Here is a 10,604-nt window from a genome sequence, read left to right on the forward strand (position 1 = left end):
TTTTGAGATGGAGTCTTGCTCTGTTGCCCAGGCTGGAGTGCAGTGGCATGATATTGGCTTACTGCAACCTCTGCCTCCCAGGTTCAAGTGAATCTCCTGACTCAGCCTCCTGAGTAGCTGAGACTAAAAGCGCCCGCCACCACACCCAGCTAATTTTTGTAGTTTTAGTAGAGATGGGATTTCACCATATTGGCCAGGCTGGTCTCGAACTCCTGACCTTGTGATCCGCCCACCTCAGCCTCCCAAGTGCTGCGATTATAGGCATAAGCCACCACACCTTGCCTCTGCTCAGTAATTTTAAATTACACTTAGAAACATAAAAACAAATAGCTGTTTTTAAAAATTCAACTGTATAAACAAATAGCTCTGACATAGATTATTCTCTTCCCAGAGACATCTATTTTTTTTTTTTTTTGAAACAGAGTTTCGCTTTTGTTACCCAGGCTGGAGTGCAATGGCGCGATCTCGGCTCACCGCAACCTCCGCCTCCTGGGTTCAGGCAGTTCTCCTGCCTCAGTCTCTGGAGTAGCTGGGATTACAGGCACGCGCCACCATGCCCAGCTAATTTTTTGTATTTTTAGTAGAGACGGGGTTTCACCATGTTGACCAAGATGGTCTCCATCTCTTGACCTCGTGATCCACCCGCCTTGGCCTCCCAAAGTGCTGGGATTACAGGCGTGAGCCACCGCGCCTGGTCCCGGAGACATCTATTTTATAGTTCAGTGTATTTTTTTTCCAGAACTTTTCATTCTCATTTATATATACATCAATGTATGTACATATATAGATTTAGAGTTTATTTTATTTTCAAATAAATTAGGCCATACTACGTATGTTTTTCTAGAACGTGTTTTCAACTGAATATGTTGTCTTTTCAACTAAATATGTTTCTACAATAGTACATATAGAGCTACCCCAGCTAATTGAATTGTATTCATGGAAGTAATATATTATAATTCATATGCTGATATTTTCATCTTAATGCCCCAATAATAGATTTCATTGATATTATGACATTTTACATAACGAAACTTTTTTGCTTTAGATTTTACACCCAGATTTGGAAGTAGCAGATCATGCTTTTCCTCCTCCACGAACAGCTTTATCCCACTCAAAAATGCTGGTAAGAAGTTTAACATTTAAATTCAATGCTGTTTAAGAAAGCTGTACTTTTATTTGTAGGGTTATTAAAGAAGCTAAGTGAAGTTAGAGTTAGATGGACAGCAGAGTAAAAAGTGCCCCAAATTAGAAATTAGGAGACTGTCCTTAATGTCCTGTTCAAGAAGGAGCCACAGGGAAGGGCACTGGGCAAGCGGCCACTAGGGATTAAACTGCTGCTCTGAGGGAGGATGAGTAAGTGTAGGACAGAAAATCAGAACCTAGATTATAGCCTGGAAAACTGTGCCATGCATCAAATTGAAAAGATCAGGCAAGGATTAAAAACAAAGGAGATGCTTACAAAAATGGATACAAAGAATGCTGGTGATAGGAGAAAATCAAGTTTGAGGAGTTTGTGGATGAAAATAGTTCAAATTAGAAGCCGTAACAGAGGCCCCCTTTTTATTTTGCTTAGAACATTTCTTAGCAGTGTGCTTTTAAGGAACCTCACGGTGCTAAACACAAATACTTAAGCATTCTTGACCTTCATTTCCTGATCAATTAAGTAAGGAATTGACTAACAAGTTTCCTTATAATTCTAGACTGTGATTCCAGTAAAAGCTGGATTATCAAACCAGATTTCAAAGTCATACCTTATTCATATAAGAATAGATATTTATAAGTTTGGAAAAATTTCATAAGCTTTCAAAATACAATCATGAGAGTTTTTTCTTCTTATATTTGTCTTTTATTTGGTTGTGACTGTAATTGTTTTGGTGGATATAAAAATCAGAGGACTTGGGATATATGCCTTTTCATCTTTTTGACTCAATGATATTTCATTTGTTTTTAAAAATTTAAATTACCTAACATTTCTTCTGACATTTTTAGGATAAAGAAGTGCGAGCAGTTTTCCTTAGATTATTTGCACAACTCTTCCAAGGATATAGATCCTGCCTGCAACTTATAAGAATTCATGCAGAGCCAGTAATACATTTCCACAAAGTAAGATAGAGTGCTGTATTGTATCTGTCCAAAAAATATATTCTAATTTAATAAAACTACTTGTTTTTTTTCCTGGTCATTTATTTTGACCTTGATTTATCAAATGTGGTTATTTAAAATTTCTGCTTTGTGTGGTTAGATATCAGTTCTTAATAATAATGTGGAACTCGCATAATGTCTCCCATTAGAATATGTTAACTTTAAATCAGTTTTTCTTTTAAAATTGAGTGTCAGTTTCTGATTTTTCCTCCTTGTAGACAGATTCATTTTTATTCTTTCAGTACATGTAGTATTTCAGAATAACTCTCTTTGAGAGAAATATGTTTATGATAATACATATTTATACATGAAGGAATTTATATAGGCTTTGATGTTTTTATTATATTTTTGTTTTGATCATTTGTCCATTGCCAAGTGATAAATTGTTATTTCACATTTTCTTTTTTTTTACAGACAGCATTCTTGGGGCAGCGTGGTTTGGTCGAGAATGATTTCCTCACTAAAGTACTCAATGGAATGGCATTTGCAGGTTTTGTTTCAGAAAGAGGTCCTCCTTATAGATCTTGTGATCTCTTTGATGAGGTATAGTTCTTATTAAATGAAGGCATTATTTATACCCATAATTAGACTAGTAGTTAAAAGTAAAAAAGTAATATTTTTCATATTTACATAGTCAAATATAAATTAAGTATTAAATAATCCCAATATTATTATGCTTATCAAATCTCAATATTTTAATGTGGATTATAAAAATTAGAAAAAAATAATTATAAGATGCCTTGGAAGTACATATAATTTTTGAACAACTGAATTTTAAATAATTGAACAATGTACACCACTCAGGTGATGGGTACACCAAAATCTCAGAATTCACCACTATGTAATTCATCCATGTAACTGAAAACCACTCATACTCCAAATGGTATTCATATTAAAAAATATTAAATTTTAAAAAATAATTGATTAAAATCTTTTTTATTTCACAGTGATTGTGTAAATAGAATTCTTGTTTTTAAGGGCACTAATGCAGTAGTTCTTTTGTTAGTCTTAGAGGGAGAAAGGTCTAATTTGAAGCTAAGATAGCTGAAATTACTTCAAATTGGAGTTACATTTAGTCTGTCAGAGTCATAGAGCCATAGTTTAACTTCTTGGCTTTTCTTTTTTTTTTTTTTTTTTTTTTGAGACAGAGTCTCACTCTGTCACCAGGTGCCAGACTGGAATGCAGTGGTGTGATCTTAACTCAGAACAACCTCTGCCTCCCAGGTTCAAGCAATTCTCCTATTTCAGCCTCCTGAATAGCTGGGACTACCGGTGTGCACCACCACACCCAGCTAATTGTTTTTTGTATTTTTTGTAGAGACAGGGTTTTCACCATGTTGGCCAGGATGGTCTCGTTCACTTGACCTTGTGATCCGCCCGCCTTGGCCTCCCAAAGTGCTGGGATTACAGGCATGAGCCACCGCCCCTGGCCTCTTGGCATTCTTACTAACCAGTTGTCAGCATTTCTCTACCTCTCTTAGGAGACATCAAATACATGGAAAACAGATTTTTGTCTCTATCTTCAAGGAATTAGCCATAGAGAGGGAGAAATAGGGCAGATACGACTCAAAATAAGGAGGCTGTTTTGCATTTATTGTTCTTTTTTTTTTTAAGCATCTCTTCATTTATCATTTAACTTGTTAGTCACAGCAGCCCATTCTGCTGGATAGAACAAGAATATTATTCTCATTTCAATTTTTTAAAGAGTACTGTATTAGAACCAAAAATCTAAAAAGTTCCTTGAAGTCTATAAAAGAACAAATACTCCTAGAACCCAAGATAATGGAGAACAGTAATAGTGGTCATGTTTTGCTTCTGGTAATTTTATTTTATATAGAGAAGGTAGGAATCAGGATCTTAAATATCTTTGGTTCAGAGGAGAAAGATCTTCTATTTTTTGTAAAGATAGTGAAGTATTCACAGGTAAGAATTAAAGAAGAGGCACATGTTTTAGTTCTGTGTAGAATGTTTACTGCATCAGATGCTTTAATTGAGAACACAAAGCATGTGAGGATTTAGGAGACATTCTGAGGTGGACAATTTTTTCTTTTTTTTGAGATGGTGTCTCACTCTGTCGCCAGGCTGGAGTACAGTGGGACAATCTTGACTCGCTGCAGCCTCTCCCTCCCGGGTTCAAGCAATTTTCCTCCTTCAGCCTCCTGAGTAGCTGGGACTACAGGCATACACCAGCACGCCCAGCTAATTTTTTTTTTATTGTTTTAGTAGAGATGGGGTTTCACCATGTTGATCAGGAGGTCTTGATCTCCTGACCTCATTGATCCACCTGTCTCTGCCTCCCAAAGTGCTGGGATTACAGGCATGAGCCACTGTGCCCGACCGAGGTGGACAATTTTTTCTAATCAATTATTGGTCATTGATTCTCTAATACAGCCATATAATATGATTGATTATTGATTCTACTAACATTTATTAGCCTTTAGATTCTGTACTAATTCATAACATAATATTTTATGAGATTAAAATAGATGCTCTCCAAGGTCTTTTCTAGCTCCTACATTTTATTAGTCTTTGAAGCTTTATGAATAGTAACATTGGTTTATATACTCTTTTCTTTTCTATTCAGATTTCTCATACTCCCTCTGGTAGCTTCATCACAACTAAAAAGTGAAATTAATTACTTGCAGAAAACTTGCTTGCCACAGCCTCTATTTTTGTAGGTCTTTCCCTTGCTTGGGGTGCCCCCTCTGTTCTTCATACTCTGCTCTTATCTTGCCACCTCTTCCAAACTCTCCCAAAGTAGTTTACTCTGAGAGTCACTGAACTGCATTAGGCTTCATTTTATGTCTCTGTATGGTAACTTATTTTTTATTTATTTTTTATACATGTATACTCTAGATCGGAAATGATGATAAGGCAAGAATTCTGTCTAAAGTTCCTATTGGGTCACCCCTTAGTGTTCATCCAGTTTTCTGTTGAGCCTACAGTGGTGACCTTACTGATGTTACTTGATAGCCAGTTAATCATATGTATATATTGGTCAAGAGCCTAAGAAAAGTGAGGCATCACAACTAAATAATTTCTCATCCTACCTTCTTTGGTCATTTGCATGGGAATGCTTTGGTACGAAAATAACATTTGCTCCAGGGAAATTGATTCTTGTTTTCACTTAGCCTAGGGCAGCCTACCACAATGGGGTGTTATAGGGGCTTTGAGAGGCAACTTGCAATGTACAAGGCCTTGTTCTCACACTCCCATCAACTAGACATCTTAGAATGAAAAGACTGTTTGCCTTTGACAATCTTTCTGAGTCCTAGCCTAGAATAGGTAAGCCGTAGTCTTATATGCCTATGCAGTCAATCTGTTAGTTCCTAGAATAATTCTATGTTGTACCTTTTTATTTTTATCATCCATCTATTTATCCTCCCACAATTTTTTTTCCTGTCAGCCTTCTTTTCTTTACCCTAAGTATACAGACTCACACAGTTCTCCCAATAAATTAGTTAATAGAGAGATGTACTAGAATATATATAATTTGAGAACTAGAAGGTATCTAAAGGTCACCTAGTTCTTCCATCTTAGTTTAGAGATGAGAAAACTGAAGCTCAGGAGTTTAAGTGACTAGTCCCAGCTCACATTGTTAGCACAGCTAGGACTATAGTCTGAGCATCATGACTTGAACATTTGGTTCATGTTTTGTGAGTTAAGAAAGTGTTAGACACTTTCTGACTGTCTGAATTTCTCTGACTGAGGTCTGTGGAATGACAGGGTCTTTCTGAGTTCCAGAAATGACCTTTCCCTAGAAGAAATAGGGCCCCAAATCCTCAGGGAGGGACCACTAGACAATTCAAGAGTTTGCTTGACTCTGTAACCCCAGAATGGAGGTGAAACCCCAAAACCTAAAATATTTCGTTTTTGAAATAATGTATATGTTGGATTTTTTCGGCTTGCAAATTGTATGAAATTATCACAGCTTTTGAATTTGGCATATTTTGGAATTGATGTTTTGCCATTTGATTATTTTTCCTAGTTGGTAGCCTTTGAAGTAGAGAGAATTAAAGTTGAAGAAAGTAACCCAGTGAAGATGATAAAGCATGTCAGAGAACTTGCTGAGCAACTATTCAAAAATGTAAGTAAGTATATTTATTTAGACAGTCATTAATTTTATTAATTTATTTATTTTGCCATACGTTATTGGGATACAGGTGGTTTACATGAGTAAGTTCTTTCACGGTGCTTTGTGAGATTTGGGTGTACCCAATACCCGAGAAGTATGCACTGCACCATATTTATAGTCTTTTATCCCTTGCCTCCCTCCCACTCTTTCCCCCAAGTCCCCAAAGTCCACTGTATCATTCTTATGCCTTTGCATCCTCGTAGCTTAGTTCCCACATATCAGTGAGAACATACATGTTTGATTTTCCATTCCTGAGTTACATCACTTAGAATAATAGTCTCCAATCTCATCCAAGTCACTACAAATGCTATTAATTCATTCATTTTCCTGGCTGCATAGTATTCCATCATATATATATATGACATTACACACATATAAATATACATGTGTGTATATATACACATACACACATATAAATATGTTACATTAAATACATGTATATTACATTACATATACATATATACACACACATATATATATTTGTGTGTGTGTGTGTGTGTGTAATGTAACACATCATGGAACTAACCCAAATGCCCATCAATCAATGAGTGGATCCATTTCTTAATCCACTCATTCATCGATGGGCATTTGGGTTAGTTCCATGATTTTGCAATTGTGAATTGTGCTGCTGTAAGCATGCATGTGCAAGTATCTGTTTCGAATAATGACTTCTTTTCCTCTGGATAAATACCCAGTAGTGTGATTGCTGGATCAAATAGTCGTTCTACTTTTAGTTCTTTAAGGAATCTCCATACTGTTTTCCATAGTAGCTTTACTAGTTTACATTCCCGTCAGTGTTCCCTGTTCACTGTATCCACACCAGTGACTACTGTTTTTGATTTTTTGATTATGGCCATTCTTGCAGGAGTAAGGTGGTATTGCATTGTGGTTTGGATTTGCATTTCCCTGATCATTAGTGATGTTGAGCATTTTTTCATATATTTGTTGGCCATTTGTATATCTTCTTTTGAGAATTTTCTATTCATGTCCTTAGCCTGCTTTTAGATGGGATTTTTCCTTACTGATTTGTTTGAGTTTGTTATAGATTCTGCGTATTAGTCCTTTGTCAGATGTAGATTGTGAACATTTTCTCCTGCCCTGTGCGTTGTCTGTTTACTCTGTTGACTGTTCCTTTTGCTGTGCAAAAGCTCTTTAGTTTAATTAGGTCCCAGTTATTTATCTTGTTTTTATTGCACTTGCTTTTGGGTTCTTGGTCATGAAATCCTTGCCTAAGCCAGTATCTAGAAGGAATTTTCCATTGTTCTAGAATTTTTATAGTTTCAGGTCTTGGATTTAAGTCCTTAATCCATCTTGAGTTAATTTTTATGTAAGGTGAGAGATGAGGATCCAGTTTCATTCTCCTCCATGTGGCTAGCCAATTATCCCAGCACCATTTGTTGAAAAGTACGTCCTTTCCCCACTTTATGTTTTTGTTTGCTTTATCGAAGATCAGTTGGCTATAAGTATTTGGGTTTATTTCTGCGTTCTCTGTTCTGTTCCATTGGTCTCTGTGCCTATTTTTATAGCAGTACCATGCTGTTTTGGTGACTATGGCCTTATAGTGAAGTTTGAAATCAGGTAGTGTGATGCCTCCAGATTTGTTCTTTTTGCTTAGTCTTGCTTTGTTATGCAGGCTCTTTTTTGGTGCCATATGAATTTTAGAATTGTTTTTTCTGATTCTGTGAAGAATGATGATGGTATTCTGATGGGAATTACATTGAATTTGTACATTGCTTTTAGTGGAATGGTTATTTACACAATATCGATTCTATCCATCCATGAGCATGGGATGTGTTTCCATTTGTTTGCATCATCTATGATTTCTTTCAGCAGTATTTTGTGGTTTTCCTTGTAGAGATCTTTAAACTCCTTTGTTAGGTATATTACTAAGTATTTTAATTTTTAGCAGCTATTGTAAAGGGGTTGAGTTCTTGATTTGATTCTCCGCTTGGTTGCTGTTGGTTTATCAAAAAGCTCCTGATTTGTGTACATTAATCTCATATCTGGAAACTTTGCTGAATTATTTTATAAGTTCTAGGAGCTTTCTAGAGGAGTCCTTAGGGTTTTCAAGGTAAACGATCATATCATCAGCAAACAGTGACAGTTCGACTTCTTCTTTACTATTTGGATGCCCTTTATTTCTTTCTCTTGTCTGATTGTTCTGGCTAGGACTTCCAGTGCTATGTTGAAGAGGAGTGGTAAGAGTGGGCATCCTTGTTGCAGTTCTCAAAGGGAATGCTTTCATCTTTTCCCCATTCAGTATTATGTTTGCATGTTAATTTAGCTGAAAGTTTTTGTTGTTGTTGTTTTGAGACAGTTTCGCTCTTGTTGCCCAGGCTGGAGTGCAATGGCACGATCTTGGCTCACCACAACCTTCATCTCCTGGGTTCAAGCGATTCTCCTGCCTCAGCTTCCCAAGTAGCTGGGATTACAGGCACGTGCCACCATACCTGGCTAATTTTTGTATTTTTTGTAGATACAGGGTTTCACCATGTGGGTCAAGCTAGTCTCTAACTCTCAACCTCATGATCCGCTTGCCTTAGCTTCCCAAAGTGCTGGGATTCCAGGCGTGAGCTACTGTGCCCAGCCTGGCTCAGAGTTTTAATCATAAATGGATGCTAGATTTTGTCCAGTGCTTTGCCTGCACTATCTATTGAGATGATCGTGTGATTTGTGGTTTTTAATTCTGTTTATATGATATATCATGTATATTGACTTATGTATATTAAACCATCCCTGCATCCCTGGTATGAAACCCACTTGATCATGGTGGATTGTCTTTTTGATAGTTGTTGGATTTGGTTAGGTAGTGTTTTGTTAAGTATTTTAACATCTGTGTTGATCGAGGGTATCAATTCTAGTTTTCTTTTTTGGTTATGTCCTTTCCTGGTTTGGGTATTAGGGTGATGCTGGCTTCATAGAATAAATTAGAGAGGGTTCCTTCTTTCTCTGTCTCATGGCATAGTGTCAAAAAGATTGGTAACAACTTTTCACTGAAGGTCTTGTAGAATTCTGCTGTGAATCCATATGGTCCTGGACGTTTTTTTGTTGGTAATTTTTAAATTACCATTTCAATCTCATTGCTTGTTACTGGTCTGTTCAAGGTATCTAATTCTTCCTAATTTAAGCTAGGAGGGTTGTATTTTTCCAGGAATTTGCCATTCTCTTCTAGATTTTCTAGTTTATGTGTATAAAGGTGTTCATAGTAGCCTTGAATGATCTTTTGTATTTCAGTGGTGTCAGTTGTAATATCTCCTATTTCATTTCTTGGTGAGGTTATTTGAATTTTCTCTCTTCTTTTCTTGGTTAATCTTGCTAATGGTCTGTCAATTTTATTTATCTTTTCAAAGAACCAGTTTTTGTTTCATTTATTTTTGTAATTTTTTTTGTTTCAATTTCATTTAGTTCTTCTCTGATCTTGGTTATTTTCTTTCTTCTGCTGAGTTTACATTTGGTTTGTTCTTGTTTCTCTATTGCCTTGAGGTATGACCTTAGATTTTCTGTTTGTGATCTTTCAGACGTTTTGATGTAGGCATTTAGGACTAGGAACTTTCTTCTTAGCACTGCCTTTGCATCCCAGAGGTTTTGATAGGTTGTGTCATTATTGTCATTCAATTCGAAGAATTTTTTAATTTTCATCTTGATTTCGTTTTTTTCCCAATGCTCATTCAAGAGCAGGTTATTTAAATTCCATGTATTTGCATAGTTTTGAATGTTCCTTTTGGAGTTGATTTCCAGTTTTATCCCACTGTGGTCTGAGAGACTGCTTGATATAATTTCAATTTTCTTAAATTTATTGAGGCTCATTTTATGGCCTATCATGGTCTATCTTGGAGAAAGTTCCATGCACTGTTGAATAGAATGTGTATTCTGTGGTGGTTAGATGAAATGTTCTATATGTATCCATAAGTCCATTTGTTCCAAGATATGGTTTAAATCCATCGTTTCTTTGACTTTCTGTCTTGATGACCTGTCTAATGCTGTCAGTGGAGTATTGAAGTCCTCCACTATTACTGTGTTGCTGTCTATCTCATTTCTTAGGCCTAAATAGTAATTGTTTTATAAATTTAGGATGTCCAGTGTTAGGTGCATATATGTTTAGGGCTGTGATATTTTCCTGTTAGACAAGGCCTTTACCCATTATATACTGCCCCTCTTTGTTTTTTTTAACCACTGTTGCCTTAAAGTTTGTTTTGTCTGATGTAAGACTAACTACCCAGCTGGACATGATGGTTCATGCCTGTAACCTCAGCTCTTTGGAAGGCCAAGGTGGGAGGATCACCTCAGGTCAGGAGTTTGAGACCAGCCTTGCCAACATGGTGAAACC

General features: G+C 36.4%; 1 protein-coding gene across 1 annotated transcript in view; it reads left to right on the plus strand.

The window, feature by feature from the left end:
- Positions 1-10,604, plus strand: part of SBF2 (SET binding factor 2) — a 489,013-nt gene that overhangs the window by 267,426 nt on the left and 210,983 nt on the right. Inside the window, exons 10-13 of the mRNA XM_037728439.1 lie at positions 1,046-1,123; positions 1,990-2,103; positions 2,557-2,685; positions 6,131-6,229. Coding sequence (XP_037584367.1) covers positions 1,046-1,123; positions 1,990-2,103; positions 2,557-2,685; positions 6,131-6,229 — 420 coding nt within the window. The remainder of the gene's footprint in view (positions 1-1,045; positions 1,124-1,989; positions 2,104-2,556; positions 2,686-6,130; positions 6,230-10,604) is intronic.

The sequence above is a fragment of the Cebus imitator genome, unplaced genomic scaffold (genome assembly GCF_001604975.1).
Source record: "Cebus imitator isolate Cc_AM_T3 unplaced genomic scaffold, Cebus_imitator-1.0 Scaffold265, whole genome shotgun sequence".
Lineage (NCBI taxonomy): Eukaryota > Metazoa > Chordata > Mammalia > Primates > Cebidae > Cebus > Cebus imitator.